This window comes from Cydia splendana, chromosome 9 (genome assembly GCF_910591565.1).
Source record: "Cydia splendana chromosome 9, ilCydSple1.2, whole genome shotgun sequence".
Classification (NCBI taxonomy): domain Eukaryota; kingdom Metazoa; phylum Arthropoda; class Insecta; order Lepidoptera; family Tortricidae; genus Cydia; species Cydia splendana.
The window spans coordinates 1,150,838-1,173,442 of NC_085968.1; the positions used below are offsets into that span (position 1 = coordinate 1,150,838).

Sequence of the window (22,605 nt, forward strand, 5' to 3'; positions counted from 1 at the left end):
AGGATCATAATCATATTGATTGAAGACCGTGTCGAATTACATTTGATTGCTGTGTTAACTCGATGAGATTAATGAAGACGCAGACGTATACTACTACGACTTCACTAGAAAAAAACGCAACTGTTACCTACTGTTACACTAATACTTATGGAATGGAAGAATGATAGAGAGACACAAAGCGTTTCGTTGTCGTAGCGCAATCGATTGTCACCTAGGCTAGGCCGGCAGCTACAGGGCTCCTGATCGCCGCTTTCAGTCACTGTTTTGTTTTTTGTTTAGAACGATTTTTTTGGTATACACCCACTTGCCAGAATTTCATTTGCCATTATTTCATTTGCCATAATAGTCAACAGCCATTATATTGTTTCCCATAATTACATATGCAATACTTATTGTTTACTATATTAGTCACGTGCTAGAAACTTTGTTTCCCATAAAATCAATTTCAATAATATCATTTGTCATCATCATTGTAAGCCATAATAACACTAGCCATAATATATTTTTTTTACAGAAACCAAATGCTACTAGAAAAATGGGTTAGGTTAGGTTTGAACTGCGACCCTTACAGAAAAGTAATGCTACTGGAAAAGTGGGCTAGGTTAGGTTTGAACTGCGACCCTTACAGAAAAGAAATGCTATTGGAAAAGTGGGTTAGGTTAGGTTTGGACTGCACCCCACACAGAAAATAAATGCTACTAGAAAAGTAGGTTAGGTTAGGTTTGAATTGCGACCCTTACAAAAACCAAATGCTACTAGAAAAATGGGTTAGGTTAGGTTTGAACTGCGACCCTTACAGAAAAGAAATACTACTAGAAAAGTGGGTTAGGTGAGGTTTAAATATTCTATTAAATAATATTAATTATTACAATTAATAATATGGACAACAACACGTATGGCACTCGTACGTTCTGGAATCTAATAATCAGGTAAACAAAGAGTATGTCACATCATTTTTATGGTAAACAAACAATTCGGGCAAATGAAATTCGGGCAAATAAAATTCGGGCATATGAGTATTATTTTATATAATTTTCGGACAAACAATAGACAACCGATTTTTTTCTACTCAAAACGGTACAAACCCACCCACCCACAGTTTTAGGCCATCACACACATTATAAGAAATGTAAAGCTCTTTCTGTAAAGTATATTCTTATTATTATTCTACATATATTGTATTCTAAACAGTTTCATATATCTGAATAGTCAGACCTGCCCGCCTAGCCAAGGTGACAATTGCTTGCGCTTCGCTATCGAATCGCTTTGTGTATCTCTATCACTTCTCCATATTAGTGTGACAGTGATAGTTGCGTTTCGTTCGCTACGGAGCGTTAGCGATTGACATGTTGTCTACGGGGCCTGAGAGTTTTAAGAAAAGGTATTAAGTTTCGAAAACTCCACAAATAATTAGACTATTTTATCAGATGATTAAAAAGTCATTCACACGGATCTCGTGTTGTTACATCACATTTTACCGGCCGTAAATTGATAAATTGGCCTACCAATAAACTACCTAAAGTCAAAGTTACAGCTAATTAATTATAAATTTTGTTTTTAATTTAATTTTAGGCCCGCATAAAAAATCTTATTAGGATGCGTTCGCGAAATGTAGCGTGTTTTAAGAATATGATATGTTCTTTAAAAAATTTACTATTGACAATGAAAAGACCCCGTTATTCATAAAACATTAAATAATTTTCACGCTACTGCTCGGAAATGTGGCAATAGATGACCTAAATCTTGACTAGAAAGTGGCGCTTAGTTGTACGGAAGAGTTCACAAACATCTTTACGAGCCAACGTTCCAAAAATATATTTAGGTACACGACTTTATATTATTATTAATATATTTTTGTTAAAGTTGGCTTGAAAAAGAATGTAAACTCGATTGCACATCAACCAACAGTCCTGAACCGCGAGCCAGGAGCATGTATATATCGTCAGTCATCGCCTCCCCATCGGTTGATACTTTGTCAGATGATAATTTAGATGCTATTATGAATGAAAAAAACGTCAGCCGGTTGTTTCGCGGTGGGAAGACCGTCAGCTGGTCGTATGAACATATTAGAAATACACCTGATATCGGATATAAATATCACATGAAAGAAATCTTACAGGATGACAAAAGTAACAACAATTGTGAGTAATATAAAGCTAGTGTGAGATTAATTCACATATAATACGGGTGGTTTTTATATTTCAGGTTTTTATTTTTGTTAGCCTACTTTGGTGTCCCACTGCTGGGCAAAGGCCTCCCCTCGTTTTCTCCACTCGACCCTGTCAGCGGCATTTTATACCATTTGGGGTAGAATGCGTCCAAGTCGTCCCGCCATCTCCTTTTCGATCTGCCTAAACCCCGACCTGCACCGTCTATTGTGATATTTCAGGTATGAATGTTTAATCGTTTTCAGGATAACGCACCATTGAAGAGTCTGCTTCGGCTTTCAGGCTGTATATCCGATGCTATATAGCGAGCCGTCCGCGCGCGCAGGTCACAAGTGCCGCGTCTTCGCCGCGTAGTGCCGTGTGAGATGCAGTGAGTGGAACACAGACAGAAATATGGTGAGTCCGATGAAAGCTTATCAGTAGACTTACTTATTTGTAAGGGATTTTTTTATACAAATTAAGGATTAAAAAATTATAGGAAATGTCAAAAATACATTTAGGACTTGTAGGAAGGATGACAAAATGTAGTTGAGCAAAAATAAAGTTTAGAACAATAAAGCGTTTATTACTTACTTATAAATCATTTAATAATAAATTATAGATTGAAAAATTGTAGAAATTAGAAATGTCAAATTAAATCTAGGATTTATAACTTTCTTAAAAGTTGAGTGAAAATATCCAAACCATCCATAATATGAAATCTAATTGTAATCTTAGTCATAAAATGTTTTATTTGCCCGGATCCTTTTCCTTAGCGCCACATATGACATAATTTATAATTAACCTATTTGTAACATCTGATTTTACGAAAAAACGTAGCTAAAATAACCTTTTGTTAACTCAATAAAACTGTATAAACAAATATATATACTTTAAGTGTAATTGACATAAAAACTTAATTGACATAATGGAGAAGGCGCGTGCGCATGAAGTTAGTGATCTTAATCAATTAGACGATTTATCAATGCCGGTGTTTAGTTTTGTAAACAAAGATTTGTTTAATTTTGTAAACAAAGATTTTAATAGTATTGTTGCTGAGAAAGTGTTACTTACTCTTTAAGGTTTTTTAATCTTACTTTTACGACGAAGCGTCTTACTTTTTTTGACAAACCATAACATTTATTAACAAATACACTGAAAGAATTGTTTACATAACAGTAAAAAATATTTTGTTAGGTACTCCTTGTACACAAAAAATGTGACTTGCAAAGTGTTACCTGTTACAAAATCGGTTTTAGGATATTGAGCAAAATTTATTTCTTGGATACCTACTTAACTTAAGTTTTTTTTTTTATGATGTACTCAATGAGTTGGGCTATTGATTTTTTCAGTGTATGACAAATTCGACAGGTCTCTATTGTTTCCCATAAAGTTTTAAGTCGTAATGTATTGTTTGTCCGCGTTTTCGTTAGTCATAATTTGGTTTTTCTCAGAAACGTGTAACGACTTTTCAGGATTGCCATAATAAAACAAACCTAACCTAACCTAACCTATCTATAGGGTAGCCTTATGAAAATCCTGAAAAGTTAACGGTTTCAGAATTATGACTAATGATAATCTGACAATAATTACATTATGACTTTCAATAATTATGTCAAAGAGATACGCAAATTCGAAACATAGAGATAGGCATCTTTTTTATAATAGGTTCATATGCGCTGACATTTATGTAGATTATTCATTACTTGCTTCATTCAGTTACCAAATCTTATAATATATATTATCATCCATAACTCAAACGTTATACTCAATTAAGTTAAATATGTAAGGGACAAAAAACAACTTACAAATTCAATTTACCGGATCTATTAAGCAGACGTCCTTTTAATTAATCCGAATAAATTATATAAAATATTTTAAATTATTTATGAGCCTAGCAACGACTAAATGTCAAGTGATAAATGACCTTTGGATGATCCACATTGGGTATTACAGGTAAAAACAGATAAGGTCAAGGTCATATTTATTTAAGTGGAATATTCACATAAGTTCAGAGTCGACCAAATGTATCGATCGTTTTTAGAATTTTTTAATTAATTAAGTATCGTCTTTCTTTACTTACAATTATAAAAAAATGTTTTTTGATTTAAGGTGTATTTGGATAATTTCATAAAGTGGGTACCTAATCCCGAAAATAATTTAAAAAATACCTATTCATATTCCATTATAATAAGAGCCCCTTTTCGAAAGTATTTGCCACTTTTTTTTGTGTTTTTTCCATTCGAAATTACGTGAATACAATATACATACACGTACCTTATAGAAATTAATATATTTAAGTATTATAATTTAACATTTTGCAATATAACGTAATTGTAGGTAATTACTTGGTCTTAGTTTGACTACCATTTCTTAATTTTCTCTCTCACTTGCTTAAAGGTTAGTTGGAAGAGAACCTTTTAAGGGATAAGTTCGACTTTGTATACGTTTATTGTATTATCTATGTATTATGTAGGTACTTGCATTGTGCAATAAAGTGTTTTATTTTATTACTAAAACAACGTAATTGCAGTAAATGCAACATCACCTAATTCGTATTCTATTAGCAAATCACAATATAATGTTACCTATCTGGTTTTATTTCATCTATAAAACGTTTACAATCTCAGAATCTAATCATAGAATCAGAATTCTAAACTAAGTACGTAAGGTTCACACTGTTAAGAATTCTAACAAAATACAATACGGTTAAAATGATTTTAGATAACCATACTTTACATAACAAAACTTTTTTTTATAATCTAATCTTTTTGCTTGAAAAGAAGATAGAAATAAAACAATTGTTTATTAGAAGAAAGATGATAAAATTACATAACTACATAGCTCAAGTGATCCCACACTAGGCTAGGCCTGTATCGTGGTGACCGCTCTACAGTATTACTACATAGGTACATTTTTGGGGTATCCGCTAAACTCTAAAGTCTCTTGCATTGTAAGAGATGAAAAACACACGCTAAATGAAATACATGCAAAACGAATACTAGCTAATATAAATTATTAAGTATAATATTATATTTACAATAATTTCAAGTGAATAAAAGAAAATCGTGATTTCAACATGTTTTTTTTGTAAAACAAACTAATCTCTGATAGACTAAACCATAAGCGACTGGATAAAATATAATAAATATCGAAGCGTATTCAAATATTCAAAACATGAATCGATTTGATAATAACATCTATCCATCTTTACTTATACATTGGTGTAAAAAGGATGTTCTGACAATAATATCACATCAACACCTTATTTTTAAGTTTGAACGCGCTCGCAGGTGCGGGTCATAAGTGACGCAATGGCTAAAGGTCAGCACGGCCGGTGCTTACTTCTATGACAATATTGAAAATTAGGAAAAACGTGTATGAGATGAATATTAAGTTATTGAAATGAGAAATATACCTTGAACCTACCTACTACCTAGACTGCTATAAGTTTTCTTGACATAGTTTTAAAAATAAATATTTATGCAGATTTGTTGCATTTGTTTTTAAAATGCAAAAATACTTGCATTTTAATTATTAATGCTATTCATAGTTATTCATAAACGTTTGGCAAATGTAACAGACAGTTAATAATTTGTCCTTATCCATTATTTTGACATTTCTGTTTGTAAGAGACAAAATTTAACATAAGTTTGGAAGGGGTTGCTAAGTTTTATGAATAAGGGGATAAATAGGTACTCAGGTTTTGCAGTCTACGATTTCAAGTATTTTGAATAATATTAGTTTACAACATCAGAGAGCCACGTAGGAGCTTGAAAATAAAGTATTTTTGGTCCAGTATATTATAAATTAACTAAATATACCATAAATTAGAAACAAATTACTTAAACTCTAAACCAATCTTTTTAACAAGCAGATAGGTAAGTCTGCTTTCTCAATTTTTTCCTTTAATATTTGACGATCTTTTTGTAAACGTAAATTTTCAATGAAAAATAAATATTATCTATCTATCTACTTAAACTCTAATAAATACAAATTTAAGAAAAATATTTTACAACATTATAAAAATATTTATTATGGGCCATATTATACTTACCTACACAATACAGGATTTGTGGTATCATACATGATACGTGGATGGATAGGAAGAAGCCTTACGCTATGGCAAAGGTTGATCCGATAGCGGGATATATACTCGCCGCTGCCCTTATCTAGACAACTTTAATTGATACCAAGTGGAAATACCAAACATGTAAATATACATACGTATTTTATTGATTTTTATATACTCAGGAATAGTTTTTGTGAACATGGACTTAAATAAGGCAAAAATACCAGCCCAGACGACCCGGGACAGACAGGCTTGGCAAAGAATTAGGGATGACTCCCGCTAGACCGGGCCGGGCCCGTGCCGAGGCGTCCGAGACGTCATTTTCTATGACGGCTGATCGGTGATCACGTGGTGCTTAACATAGAAAACGAAGCTCCGGAAGCTCCGGCCCGGCCCCGGCCCGGTCTAGCGTGTCATTCTTTACTATAGGAGAGCCGACCCCAAATGATGGGATTAAGGCTAGGAAAAGAAGAAGAGTTTTTGTGAACATGGAAAACCATAAAAACTGTTTTTTGGAAAGGCATATAAATTACAAATCATGAATTACATATTATTTGTGTCATTAATATCTCTTATAATTACTACTTGTTTGCTTTTAAAGGTTTCTCACTTCACCCACCATGATATTTTTCTGTTTGGCCCTATGGTTGACTGGTAGAGAATGCCATGAGGCATTAAGTCCGCCATTTGTACTTTTTTGTGTGCAATAAAATTTAAAAAAAGAAACTCACATACATACAAACATGAACGCTGAAAACAATACACTCTTTTTGTTTGGGCAGTCGTGTAATAAATAAACATGTTTTTATTTTTATATCTAAAGCGATATAAATATCAAAAAACAATAGCACAATCGATAAAAAAGCAAATAAATAACGAAAAATCTATGATTATAGATACCAATCGTAGGTTTTTCCCGACAGTAAATAGATGCATTTTATGCAAAATTATCTCTATTTCTCTGATGTAAATATTAATATTAATAAAAGCCATCTCTATGACAACAACTGCAAGAATTACAATTAAAAACTATATTTTAATTAAAATACTTTTCTAATGATAATATCATCTTATTAAAAGATTCCTCCGTCATACTATCATCAACATCGTTGTCATCAATGCTTGACTTTTAATTTGCGTAACAAAGAGCCTTGAGGTCTCCAAGTATCAGTGGTCAAGAATTGATTTGAAAATGACTAAGTTTAAATCAATTACGACAGGTATCCAAGTCATTAGCACCAAGGATAAGTCATCTGTCAAAGATTTGATGAAGCAGAGGTGTATTCAGATAGAAATTTCTTGTTATCAAACGGTTAGGCTGTGTTTCTACCAGAGATGTGCGCGGATGCGTAGAGAGGGATGTGTTTGTTAAGTACCAATAGAATCACTTCATTTACCTACCTATCCTCGCTCAGCGTAGCTTTAGTTGGCAATTTTTTTATTGGATCTTAACAAACACATCCCTCGCTGCTCGCTACGCAACTTCGCACATCTTTGTTGGAAACGCAGCCATATTATTATGATTAATCAAGAAATGTCACTGTTGACAGCTGACAGACCATATTCATAATAATAATAGCTGTTTGATAACAATACATTACTATTTGAATAGGCCTCCAGTAAGAGTTTGATGCACCGAAAAGCAAAAGTATTGAACGGCGATTAGTAATTTACATATGTTTTTAGCCATTTATGAACCATATCCCAAAGTTTTAAAGTTTAAATTTAAACGTATTTTCGATGGTCAATTATTGATAGTAGAAGTCACACAAATCACAGGCAGGCACGGTTTATGCTTGTACAATTTATGCAATGCAACTTGTTATCACAATTTCCGTAAATAATTTATTAAGGTTGTTTAAAATAATTCAGCTTTTGCTAACTTGGTACCAATGACATGATAAAAAAGCACGAAAATGGTTAAGTAACTTTAAAATATACAGGATGTAACAAAAATATTGTGTGATGATTAGGAAAAAGTAGAAGATTTTTTTAAAGTGATTCTACACTTTGTTGTCCGTCCGTCTGTCTGTCAAGACCCTTTATCACGGGAACGCGTGGAGCTATCGAGTTAAAATTAAAACCATATATTATTATTATACTCACCTGATAGTATGAGGGGCTGTAGACCTCTACACCTCTACAGCCCCTTGAAGCTGTGAAAAAATCAAACTTATATGTTTACGTAAAAAAAAGATACGGCCGTTTATGCCGCAAAAAACGTATATTTCGACACTCTCAAGGGAACCAAAATTTATAGGGTACAGGCGCCATCAGATATATCGGAGCGGCCAAGTTGTTCACAAAATCAGAACACGCACTCTAACGCTTTGACAATAGAGGCGTGTTCAGATATTTGTGAGCACTTTGGCCGTTCCGATATATCTGATGGCGACTGTACTTCCCGTTGACTTAGAACTATGAAATTTGGCAAGTAATATTGTCTTACACTACAAATATAGGCAATAATCTGAAAACTTATATTTGTAAAAAATAAAAAATAAAATAAAATTTAAATATGTATGTACGAAACCGTCGGAGGCCAGTCCAACTCGCACTTGGCCGGTTTCGCCTCATTGATCATCAAATTAAACAAATATCCATACACAATTGATAAACCTTATTAGTAAGACACAAGATCTATTAACAATCAGTTAAAAGTGTTGTTGCTATGTTCGAACACCTGCGAACATACATACATACACGCCCGGCGTTGCGCCACATACAGACAAATGAGTTAGCTAAGTGTTATCTAAACGATTTTTCCTAAGAAGCTGTACAATGCGGCGCGGAATGTTGCAAATGTACGGCGGTTCTCAGACGGCTGTGGTCTCAGCCACAAGAGGTAGCGGGTTATTCGGGGCATTTAAATTGAAAGTTGTACACTTTTTTTGCAACGAGGTATAAGTGTCCTAAAATTTCCATACATTTTTTATCCTTCCATTCCAATGTCATTGTCACTGTTATACGAAGTCTATGAAAAATGGTAACAAAGTGGAAATAAAAATCTTAAGAAATTTTTGTTTTTCCTATTAGGATTGAAACAGCTCGGTTTCTGGGTAGAAATAACATAAAAATGTCCAAATAAATAAAAATGGTGTAGGTAGTGTACAATTTTAAATAAAAAGGCTTGATTAATTAATTAATCGCAAGCTAACATTAAAACAGTGAAAATTAATTGAAATATCGATAAACAAAAGCAGACTTTATCGTTTCCGCGTAAATGTAAATAATCCATGCAATTCTTGAAAAGTCATAACAACTCATTATAAAATACATACTTACGTAAAATAAAATAAGTACCACAACGCCAAGATTTTTTAAGTAAGTACAATGTAAAAGGTAACACACAATAATATGAATTTGATGTAAACTTCATAGGTTTTTTTTGTAGTAGATATTGAGTGCATAGTAGCGATTAAAATCAAACTACATAAAATACACTCTATAAATATATTCTATTCTTTTCCTTCCAGCAACTCCTCGCTATCTGAAGGAGCGTTTCAATTATTTAAACTCTGTGAGGCTGTCGCGCAGTCTGCTTCTTTCCGTTCCGTCTTCTTCTTCAAAATTTTATAACACTTCTTTTACCTTTCAAGCTGTCCGACTCTGGAACTCTTTACCAGTAGGCATTAGGCGCGCTCAATCTCTTGCTGCTTTCAAAAAACTACTAAAAGAACATTATCTATCTCTCCCCTAGTGTTTGTATGTTACCTACTCTGTGGCTGACATGTTGCTGTCATATTTTTAGTTATATCCCGGTTATTTTATATAATATATATATGTATGTTTATGTATGTCTATTTGTATTTCGTATATGTGTATATTTATTCAATGTGATTGTGTGTGTGAACGTAGGCTCCATAATGTTCTCTTTGCAACACCTACTTTTTCGATGGTTACATATCAGAATACCGAAAATCGATTTACCTAATGTTGAATCACCTATGCTCGTTTCACCTATTTTTTTAAATACCTAATGACCAATTAACCTAAGCTCATAACACCTAATGAACGAATTACCTATTGCACGTTTCACCTACAATTGGTTTACCTAAGCTCAGAATACCTATGCTCGATTTACCTAAAGTTGTAACACCTAATACTCGAAATACCTAAAGCTAATATACCTAATACATGCAACACCTAATGTTGATATACCTAATGCACGAAATACCTAAACTCGGTATTCCTAATGATCGAATTGCCTAAAGTTAACATACCTACTGCACGAATTACCTAAAGTCGGTATACCTAATGATCAAATTATCTAAAGTTAACATACCTAATGAACGAAATACCTAAATTCGATACACCTAATGCACGAAATACCTGAACTCGATGCACTTAGTGAACAAAATATGTACCTAAAATCAAAAATATAATTATTGTTTAGTAGAATATTATTAGGACATACTTACAACATTTGGTATAATTTTTTTAGCCAAATCATTCAATTGACTTACTATTTTTTATTATAATATAAGGTCTAGTCATTTGCCAGAGTCGAGATAGGTGCGACGACGAGCAAAGCGAGGAGGAGCGTGTTAGGTTAACTGCGACCAAACAGTGTCAAAACCGACTTTTATTTCATCGTCATGATGCTAACTTACAAAAATATTATATATATATATAATATCTTTACAATGGTATCTCTTTATTTATAAAACTAATAATGGATTATTACAATAAGTACACATAAATCTACTAAAACTAAAGATACAATATACAATATTAAAACTAAAGTTAAAACTAGAAATAAAATAAAAATACAAACTAAGTAAAACTTTTATACTTACAAAAATTAAGTTTTTGATAAGATAAGATAACTAATTTTGTATTAGACTTCAGAAATCATTCTACTACCTAAAAAGAAGCGTTTCAAAAAGTGTATTTTTAAGTTGCTATCCAAACAAACAGTTTCTACTGTAAGGTTGGGAAATCATACGATTTATTGGGTGGAGTTGCGACTTGATCATTCGGCAAAATGATATGAATTTTGTACTAGGTATATAGACTTTAGGTATTCCGTGCATTAGGCATATCGACATTAGGTAATGCGTGCAGGAAGTATATCAACTTTAGGTATTTCGTGCGATAGGTTTAACAGTTTTAGGTATTTCGTCCATTAGATAAATCAAATTTAGGTACATCGTTCATTAGGTATATCAGCTTTAGGTGTATCGTCCATTAGGTATATCAGCTATAGGTGATTCGTGCATTAGGTACAATAGCTTTAGGTGAAACGTGCAGTAGGTAAAACGTGCATTAGGTATATCGTGCATTAGGTATTTCGTCCATTAGGTTATTTAAGCTTAGGTATTATAAACTTAGGTCAGTCAATGTTTAGGTAAAATGATTGATAGGTAATTTAAAAATAGGTGAATCAAGCATAGGTGATTCAACATTAGGTAAATCAGTTTTCGGTATTCTGATATGTAACCTTTTCGATTAAGTACTTCTCTGTTTCCGCTACCCAAAGGTTGTCTGGAAGAGATCGCTCTTTAGCGATAAGACCGCCTGTTGTCTGCCTCTACATTTAATCAATTGTAATTTTCTTTTGTATCTTTTTACTGAGGTGTGCCAATAACGAGTATTCTATCTATCTATCTACACTCCTTCTTTCGGGCAGTCGCGTAATTTACGTTGCCTCTATCTAATGCTCTGTATATACTTTACGTATTACATAATAAATTTATTCTTCGCATATTTAAAGTCAATAAATATCAGATCCAGTCTTTATATCAAATCTTATGATTATGTATTGACAATTTTGTTTATCCGTAGAAAAAAACTATAATTAAAACAAATTGATGGTCTCATTAATATTAAAATGACATTGAAGGAAGTGGCTTCATTATTAATACGTTAAACTAGTTTCAAGACTAGTATAACGTCCTCGTGTATTTTATTTACATATGTGTTATAAAATCTATTTGCATTACCTAAGTCTAATTTAAAAATATTTAATATTTACTTGTATATAAACATTGTGCGATACGATACGAATAATTCGTGAATTTAATCATTTATTTACATACAATATATATACAGTGGTACTACTAAACTAAATTAATAACTAGCTTAAATCTAAAATAGGCCCTTGAGGCATTGTACCAAGGATGCTGGCGGCATTTCCTCGCTGTATCGCAATGCTGATACGTTGTGCGAGGTAGCCGCCAGCTCTTCGGTCACCAGTTACGTCAACCAGAAGCTTCGCGATTTCTGCGAACAACTTATGCGCGCTGGGACCCCATGGACCTAGAGTTTCAACTCCAAATGGTACAAAATGGTACTCTCTACCGAGGCTCTTATATTTGTTACGTTTTAGAATTTCGGCGCTTTCCGCCGCTGAATAAATAATGATACACATATATCAGAGTACGAATAAATAACGATACGAATAATTCGTGAATAAATAATGATACTCATTTAAATAAGAGGTAAAAGTCCTAGTGCGCCACATGTTAATGCTCAAATAGGTGATTCTCTGTGACAGTGAGCCCTCGGAAGTCTACCTTAGAGCAATGGGGTTTACAAACCCCATGGTTAAACGAAATCACTGTACGCTTATGCCGTAGCCCCGCTCTAAGCAATATGTACGCATGTCAACGCTTCCACAATGAGATGGAGCGAGCGATAGTTTTGTATTCATTTGTTTAGCCACCAGTGTACATATTCACAACGTGTACCTTTTAGTCGGCCAGTTAGTTTGACCTATGATTTCAAAGCATCTCATTTCTGACTTGTATTGCTTATAATATAATAAAATTAGTCCCACGTATACATTGATCCTCACAACAAACCAGATTGACCATTAAGAGGGGGAGTGGAGCCAGGAAAATATAAGGAAATTTGTGCGTTTTTTGCGGCTCTTACCCGTGATTAAAACGCGTAAAATTCAATGTAAAAACTACAATTTTATTGTCCCCACTTAATAAAAACTTGTCGAATAGCCTATTGTAGTGTGAAGTGTGAATGATCTGATAACGGAGGCAGTGCAGTCTGCTACACAAGTGATGAATTGCTCCAGCCGCCGCTCCCCTAACAAAGACATAGTTACGGCCTGGTTCGAACTTTAACATACGTCATAAATATGCTAAAGATACGACTTGGATCGGATATGTCAGTGTCAAAAGTGACGTTTCTTTTAACAAAAACGTGACGACCGGTCTGGCCTAGTGGGTAGTGACCCTGCCTATGAAGCCGATGGTCCCGGGTTCGAATCCTGGTAAGGGCATTTATTTGTATGATGATACAGATATTTGTTCCTGAGTCATGGTTGTTTTCTATGTATTTAAAAATTCATATATTATATATATCGTTGTCTGAGTACCCACAACACAAGCCTTCTTGAGCTTACCGTGGAGCTTAGTCAATTTGTGTAAAAATGTCCTATAATATTTTTTTTAAACGTCACTTTAGACACAGATATATCCGATCCGTATCGTATCTTTTTAAAAATTTTGACGTATCTTATAGTTCGAATCAGGCCGATAAGCGTTGTCTTTCGTAATACTCCGGTTTCTGGCTACGCGGTTATACTAACCTTCTAAAAGAGAAACAATGTAGGGTATAATTAATGCAAAAATATCAAGTACACATCGAAGGTCATGGGATTTGCGGTCTCAATAGAATAAATAGTTTAGTACTTCAACCGATTATTATAAATACACATACACTTAATTCGTTTGTATTTATTACAATACTGATTTTAATTAATTTATTAATTTTAATAAAGTGAATTAGGTGTATATTTGGTAGCCTACCTGCTTGTGTGATCATAATTCTATGGAATAAATAAAAAACTGGAAATGTGCATTTGGGTGTGTGTTTAACACAGATTTTGTTCCTATTTAAGTATTTATTCAAATCTATCTAATATCATCGTCTAATACCAATAATACAAGTTTTATCGAGCTTATTGTGAGACTATTTAATTTAAGTAATTATATTAAGCTTAGAATCAATTTAAAAGTGGAAAAATTACTGTCTTGGGTGTGACTCTCACGGCCTCTGGATCGATACTCCAGCGCTCTGCCATCTGAGCCATCAAGACCTCATCCATAGCCAGCACATCTTTCCACCTTTCTTCTTTAATGATATTAGTTACCGATTCGCCGGAGTCATAATCCGAGTACTTAAAAGAATAGCACCACCCCATCTCGTCCCGTGGGTGTCGTATAAGGCGACTAAGGGAAAACTGGCGACAGATATGCATATGAGCAAGGCTCGCCCGTATCCTTAGCGGGGTCCTTACTCACAAGAGCTGTGCGCGCGCCACATCGATAAAAAAAAAATCCGAGTACTTATATGAGAATCCGACGAAACTAGCATCCGGCGAATCGGGAACTAACCAGATTGTCCCATAACATTTATTTATGTAAAGAGGAGCCTTTAGAGGGCGCAAGTGATATTGCCATCTCATTCTACCGCATGGGTGCGTCCCTTGGAGTGGCCGACGTTGGCCCATCGTGTAGAGGAGCCATAACATGACTAGAGGGAAAACCATCGAACATTTAAGCATTCTGGTCATATTGCATTGCATAACGAAGTATCATGATTAATATATCTGGAAATTCAGTATCATAAATGTCCAAGCAATCTGTCCGACCCAAGGCCCTCGCACAAAACTTTCGTCCCATTTTGCAATATCTCGTAATGACGAATCACGAGATTACAGACTTCAGAAGTGCCGAATTAATTTACGCCTTATATCGAGTAGAATGAGGTCGAGTTTGCATTGACAGGTGCAATTAATCGGCCTTTTGCAACACTTTCTTCGATTTCTTGGATGTTCTGGGCGACCTTTCCGAGATTGGTATTCGGTTGCGATAATAAAACACCTGTGTTAAATTTACGAAGTTTAATAGGATAGGTGTAATTAACTGAAATTATCGCAGGATTCATTAGATACCTACCTACCGTAAAATGGGGTGAGTAGGGTTGGCGGGGAGAGTTGGGTTATGAATGGGGAGAGAAGCGATGAAAGGGGGGTGAGATGGGATTTTAAGGCTACTGGTACAAAAATAATGTATTCCAATTTAAAATGGAGCTATAGTAATACTCATAATAATAAAAAATCGATCCAACAATCTTCCAAAATCACCTTTCTATGAAAACCCAACTCACCCCAAATACGAGGGACTATGGGGTGAGGTGGGATCTCCTGTTTATCATCAAAGTTATGGAATGGAACTACCCAAAATAAAATACAAACGTCCGGAACACTTATTTTATTATATACACCATTCAGTTTGCATATGTAAAAATAAAATATTATCGAGGTTTGATTGTCAGTTTTGCACCTACTCACCCCATTTTACGGTAAGTACTTAATTTTATGACATCAAAATATCCAATCACTGTTGCACTACTATATGCGTCGCTGTAGTAGTACCTACGTGGTACTTGTCCTTTTCTAGGTACGATTTTTAGGGTTCCGTACCCAAAGGGTAAAACGGGACCCTATTACTAAGACTTCGCTGTCCGTCCGTCCGTCCGTCCGTCCGTCTGTCACCAGGCTGTATCTCACAAACCGTGATAGCTAGACAGTTGAAATTTTCACAGATGATGTATTTCTGTTGCCGCTATAACAAAAAATACTAAAAACAGAATAAAATAAAGATTTAAATGGGGCTCCCATACAACAAACGTGATTTTTGACCAAAGTTAAGCTACGTCGGGAGTGGTCAGTACTTGGATGGGTGACCGTTTTTTTTTTGCTTTTTTTTCGTTTTTTTTTTTTGCATTATGGTACGGAACCCTTCGTGCGCGAGTCCGACTCGCACTTGCCCGGTTTTTACTTTTATCCGTTCAATCTTTTGCATGTGATTCCTGTGAAATCAGGCCATTAAATGCTAAAGACGTCAATACCTTATCTACTCTAAAATGAAGGTTTCTGATATAAATTATCCGTCTTAGGTAAGACCGTCCTCTAACTCTTGCGCTACACATACTCCACTTATAGAAGGTCGGTAGAGCAGAAGGAGCGAAGCACTTCCTTCCTGGGTGCCTAGCCAAGGTGACAATATTTTGCGCTACGACAACGAAACGCTTTGTGTCTCTCTTTCACTCTTCCATATTAGGAGACAGTGACAGTTTCGTTTCGTTCGCTACGGAGAGTAAACTATTGGCATGTTGGCTATGCACCCTGACTGTGTCTAAGCGAAGTATACGATACGTAGGGTATATAAATACGAGAGTTATTGCCCTTGTCTTCTCCATATTGACCTTACAGTAACTACCTCACTTTCACTGATATCTAAGAATAATACACGTTTGTCATCGATCAAACAACCAAGTTTCACTATCTTCACTTCTAGATTTATTTTTTGACCGAAGATTGTATTAGAATATACTGGTTATATTTTGTATATTTTATTCGCTAATCGTTTCTTGAACAGAACTGAAGTGAACGCTAAAAGTGTCATTATATTTATTCACTTTTATTCTTCCCCTCTTGACCGTGGTGACTCCGAATTCCTCCGGCGAAGGCCATAATGAATCAATTCAGTCCTCATTACTAACAAATTAAGCGACGTTGGTAACATTTGATCAGCCTTGAGGCAAGTAGGCTTCGCAGATGTCGTTAGGCGTAGGCTTAATGGCTTGACTTAAACAAGTATGAAGACGTAATTGGAATCCTTTGGCTGTTGATTTAGCTTTGAGGATTCAAAGCGTATTCTATAAATTTGATATGTGTTGAAAATGACAAGAAACCTCATAAATAACAAATTTGTACAGGTACACTGTTTTGTTAGTAAGGTAAACCAAAGATGCATGCAAGTCAGTAGCATGTTACGAAAGTGATTGGCAGCCATTTGAATAACAAAACAAATGCCGCTCTTTACAGCTCAGAACTTTTGCTTTCGATTTGTTTTCACTGTTTACTTCAAGTCTAGGAACAGAAAGTATTTTTTTTTTTTAAATGACTACATTGACACACACTGTATTGAAATGACAGGTCTCAACATTTGTGCCGGCTGTGCACTCGTCGAGAGACCCGGAGATAGGCCGAGAACGAGTCTGTACTTAAGTAATGCTCCCTTCTCGTCTCGCTCTTATTCTACGTTTAATATCTAATAAAAATGGCACAACAGGAAAAAAAATCATGCTGACGAATGATTTTGTTTCCAGCTGCTTATAATTTATTTGCATAGCACCTACATAAACCATTAAGATAGCTTACGATAAAGTTAGTTCGACGACACGACAGGCCGACATTGATTGAAGATGGCTACTGACGAAATGAGGATCTCTGACCTATTGTGCGGCGCAAACGCATATAGGCGCCACGTGAATAATACCGCGTTAGAACAACGAAATGGTATAGAGTTGACAAATTTAAGGTGGTTCGCTTTCCATACAAAACACAATTGGGTTATATTAAAATATCAAAATCAAAATCAAATCAAAATATCTTTATTTGCTAGAATATATGGTAACAGGTAAGATCTTATGGTTAAGTTGTCCAAGCATATTCAACCTGCATGCAGGCGTGCAAATTATATTTACAGTTTTATTATTATTTAATATGTCATTTAAGTAATTACACACTATACTACATAAATATGTGTGCATCTATCTACTTTCGAGTGTTTATTTGCGCTAAACTGATATTAAAACTGTTTTATACTTACAGAAATCACGCAAAAAAGCGTTTTATTTTTTATCACTGCAATACCACAATTTTTTGCGTGATTTCTTTATAAAACAAAGTTTTACTATCAATTTAGCGCAAATAAACATTTGAAAGTAGACAGATGCGCACATATTTATGTAGTAATAGTGTGTAATTCTAATTACTTAATATAACGCAATTGTTTTTTGTATGGAAAGCGAACCGAACGTTGCACGTTAAACGTTAAACATCTATGAAATTATGACGTTTAAATAACACTTGCACCGTCTGTGCTGTCAAAATCGCTGCCAACTTAGCTTAGTCCAACTCAAACTTAGGGTGGTATTCCACCTGTCCAATGTCAGTGCGTCTCTCTTTCTCATTAAATCAAATTGTGAGACGCAATACACATTGGACAAAGAAATTGGATAGGTCGAATACCGCTCTTACTTATGTAGTATAGTTACTAGATACATAATAATTATAATCTGTTTGAATTGTTTTTTTTCATGAGTAACTATCGCGCTAACCGAAAACTAATTGCTCAATTCGAATTTTTATCATCTGTCACCATGCTTGTCACGTTCTAACAAGTATGAAACGAAAGTGACGCATGACATGACAAGTGATAAAAATGCGACCATGATATCCGTGCAGAATGACATCTAAATGATGTCATATTTCATTCGTACTTATCTGTACTGTACATGTATTGGCCCGACCGAGACGCGCGATAACTAACTGATATAATTCAGATATCATTCTTATATCAGAGTACGTTCGAATTGGCCAGTGATATTAAATAATCTTGCTCTTTAAAAATTACGATGACCGGCGAAACTCAAGGATGTCATCGCCACCTTGGACGCATTCCTCTTCGCAGATCCTTGTAAGGAGCCCGAGATAAATCCGAGCTGACATTACATAATGAGTGGGTCGGCCATTGGTCATCTAGAGGGCCTGCGTGTGGCGCGACAAATGAAGCATCATTCGATTTTTAAAGTCTGATTTTTATCTGCTATTGGGGCCCATTATTATTTGGTTCAAGTTTATTTTTCGTCCAAATTTGTAACGTTTTACAGTAAGTATTGTTCTCGCTTATGGAGAACAATTTTGTGTTTCACTCGGCAGCAAAGTTTGTTTAACCCTTTACTTCAAAAATGTCAATCGAATGTCAGTCTTACTCATCGAAAATAGAACACATGTTTGAAGTGCCGCATGTGGGAAATATACATATATCCCTTAGCCTGGTAAAGGGTTAACCCTCGTGCCTTGTAACCCTCGCAACGCTAAAGATTCCACTTTTCAAACGACGAGCGTAGTGAGCCATATTGGAATGTTTCGCTTGCTCGGGTATCAATCTAAGCACGCGGAGTTAAACAACAACTTTGCCCCCTATTAAAATAAATAACAACGATAGGCCTTACGAGAATAAAAATTGTACGCACCATGGCCCATACTAACTGTCCATCGATGGACCTTATGCCTTAAGTAATAAGGTCCACCAATGGACAGTTAAGGGTGTTGCTGTTTGTACGAAGACGACGAAGTAAACATGTTTGTAAAGCTTATGTAAGACTTTAGGTTCTCCGCTACGTTGACCTTATGCCTAGACCAGAAGTTGTCAAACAGGCTTCTTATCGTAAAGTCGTTTAGGCATTAAGCTATCTGACGCTAGGTTTTATTATTTAGATGTTTTTAGGTCTAGGGCACATTTTAAGATAAAAAAATAATTATTGTAGATGTTGAACTGATCTAGGCTTACTCGCGTTTGTCCAGGCTCTTCGCAACGGCGAATGCATGGGAGCCTGCCGGCCTAGCCAAGGTGACAATCGCTATCGCTACGACAACGAAACGCTTTGTGTTTCTCTATCACTCTTCCATATTAGTGCGACAGTTGCGTTTCGATCGCTACGGAGCGTTAAGCGATTTGCATGTTGGCTACGCGGCCTGGGATCTCCTTTACGCTGGGGTACGTACGGTTTAGGAAAGTGACTGCCATCTGATTTTTTCAACCCAGAGGGAAAACTAGTCCTTCCTTCCCCGAAAAGCGACTGGTAAATATCAAATGATATATTTAATTATATAATCGTCCAATAATTACGAAAAACTCATTGGTACGAGGCGGGGTTTGAACCTGAACCCGCGACATCCGGATTGAAAATCGCACGCTCTTACCGCTAGGTTACCAGCGTTTTCCAGATCTGGCACTATAGGACTATAGCACGCAAAACGAAAGGCTTAAACATACATTTTGACATTCAAATGGTGACATTTTGTTATATATCATTCGCCCGTCAGTCTCGCTCGCGCCAAATCGCCAATACATGTACCTACATTGTACAGATAACTAAATAACATCATTTTTATATCAAAATGTACGTTCAAATTGGCCTCGTAAGTTCAGAAATAACCTCCTAAGTTAGGATTTTGTCTAAGGGCCGCAACAGACGGACTGCAACCCGGCTGCAATTTGTATGGGAACTGCAAGCGACCAGCACGCCAACTGCAACGTCGGCGAGCAGTTCCCATACAAGTTGCAGTCGGGTTGCAATCCGTCTGTACCGGCCCTACAGTTTAAAACATAAATTATAGTCAGGCGTGGCTCACTCCGCGATTTCGTCGCTTTGCTACAGGTAGCTAAAAGTACATCCGTTCCACACCAATTTTGGTGGCTAGCCATAAGCCGCGCGTGGCGCTGTCGCCACCTAGCGGCCATATCTGTCCTGATCGTAACAGACGCGTTTTGTTAGAGAGTGAGTCTTCTGTACCTAGTACTGTTATTAATTCTGTGGTATAGTTCTATATCTAAGATACAGTTTTTAGATGCAGATTTTTAAAAGTGATGTATAAAATTACGGCTAAAGTTTATTCATTTGTAACGTTTAAGGTCAAGATTAAACACACACTAAGTCTCCTTTAATTAATGTTAATAGACCATCCCATGAAATCAATCTAACGCCAATGCAAACTATACACTATTACGTGGAAATTACGTCCAAAAACGCGCTGACGCAGCATCGAAGATCCGTATTTTTCTTCCGTCCCACCTTTGACATATCGATGTTTGTACGACATTGGTTACAAGTTGACATTGAAAATACATATTTGCATTTGATTTTAGCTTTCGGGTCGTTGGATTTTGAGCTCTAAGACAAAGATATAGAACTTAAATGGAAGATTTGTTTAAGGATGCTACTAAGTTTAAGTAGTTATGTCGAAATGAATCCGGGGTTACCATATTGGTTTAGTTTTTGTTTATTTTTATTTAGTTTGACAGTTGAGGATCTCTTGAAATTATTAGCTACTTTACTTTGTCTTGAATTGAATTAGTTCCTGCAAGGAGTTTCTTACCAACATTATTTATGTGGTAGATTTTCCACACATACCTGGTAATTTTTCAGGATAAAATAAACTGAAACATATATATTATTATCATTGGACTTTTGTTAATCGGCCTAAAAAACTCTTAATGAATTTATGCAATTTAATTTCGGAAGTCGACGTAAAAGGAATGTCGTCGAAATTATATAGGTTAAATATAATTTACTGTACCTATTGATTAAAAAATATTATGAACGAAATTTTTTGGTAGGTTGCATTGTTAACAATAATAGTATTCAAGTTTAAGTTATATGTACCCACCAATGTGCCTAGTATTCGAAACACTATGAAGGTTTCATGCCTACACAAATGATGTTATCACCATTTTTACACTATTTGAAAGTTGTTCATCGAAATAAAACAATAGTAATAAATTTCAAGTTTACTTAATTCACATAAATAGCCGAATCTGATCATGCATCCTACATACGTCCCACTGCTGGGCCTTTTATCGAGAGGGCATGGGTTATATACCCCACGCTGGCCCGATGCGGGTTAAGGACTTCGCAAATATTTAGAAATTTAATTTTAAAGAATACGTTCTAAAAATGTATATACTCTTTTGAATGAAAAATCTTTATTTCAGGCAACTAATGGCCCATACATAAATACCTTAAAACTAGCATACATATTATATAAATATATATATATATATTTTTTTTTTATAATCTCTCATCCATACGTAGGTACCTACATTATATTTATCACCATATAACACCGTCCGGTATGTCCGGCGTTTCAGTATTCTCAACCGATTCTCTGCAGAACACATTTCTCAACCGATTCTCGAGAAATTTTATGGGGGCATATGATAATCATAGAGAATTACTTTTTGCATTTTTTTTGGACTAACGTGGTTTACATAGAAGTATTATGAGCTTGAATTGCAGTTTTATCCTACATTATAAAACAAGGTCTAGATATAAACTAAGTGTCATAAGCTTGAATTGTATTCTATCCTACATTGTAACGAATTTAACCAAAACGTACGACTTGTATCTGTATAGTTACGAACCTAGTGGGCAGTAGATAAGGCTTTAGACTCAAATCAGTTACATACAAGATACAACCATGTCAATGTTGCACAAAGGGCACCCACCTCAATGTTATTACATAATACTTAACTCATCAGTGTAGGTACATATGCTAAATCATGCGTATAGAGCCATTTTTGGTCCAAGTTTAGTTTATTCTTTGGAGAGAATTCGTTCTAATTTTTTAAGTTAGGTTTTGTTAAAGATAACAGTGTTTTTATAATATCGATAACAGGTGTATTCTGATTTAAATAACAGATTATGGATTAGATCTGGATAAGTTATGGATCGGATCTGTCAGTGTCAAAAGTGACTTTTCTTCGACCAAAAACGTCGCTTTTGACA

General features: G+C 35.1%; 1 protein-coding gene across 2 annotated transcripts in view; it reads left to right on the plus strand.

The window, feature by feature from the left end:
* The first annotated feature begins 2,487 nt into the window (after window positions 1-2,487).
* LOC134793358 (uncharacterized) overlaps window positions 2,488-22,605 on the plus strand; it is a 42,441-nt gene continuing 22,323 nt past the window's right edge. The window contains exon 1 of one of the 2 annotated variants that reach the window (XM_063764917.1): window positions 2,488-2,564. In XM_063764917.1, coding sequence (XP_063620987.1) covers window positions 2,562-2,564 — 3 coding nt within the window. In that variant the 5' untranslated portion in view covers window positions 2,488-2,561. The remainder of the gene's footprint in view (window positions 2,565-22,605) is intronic. The other variant, XM_063764916.1, reaches the window with a different exon arrangement.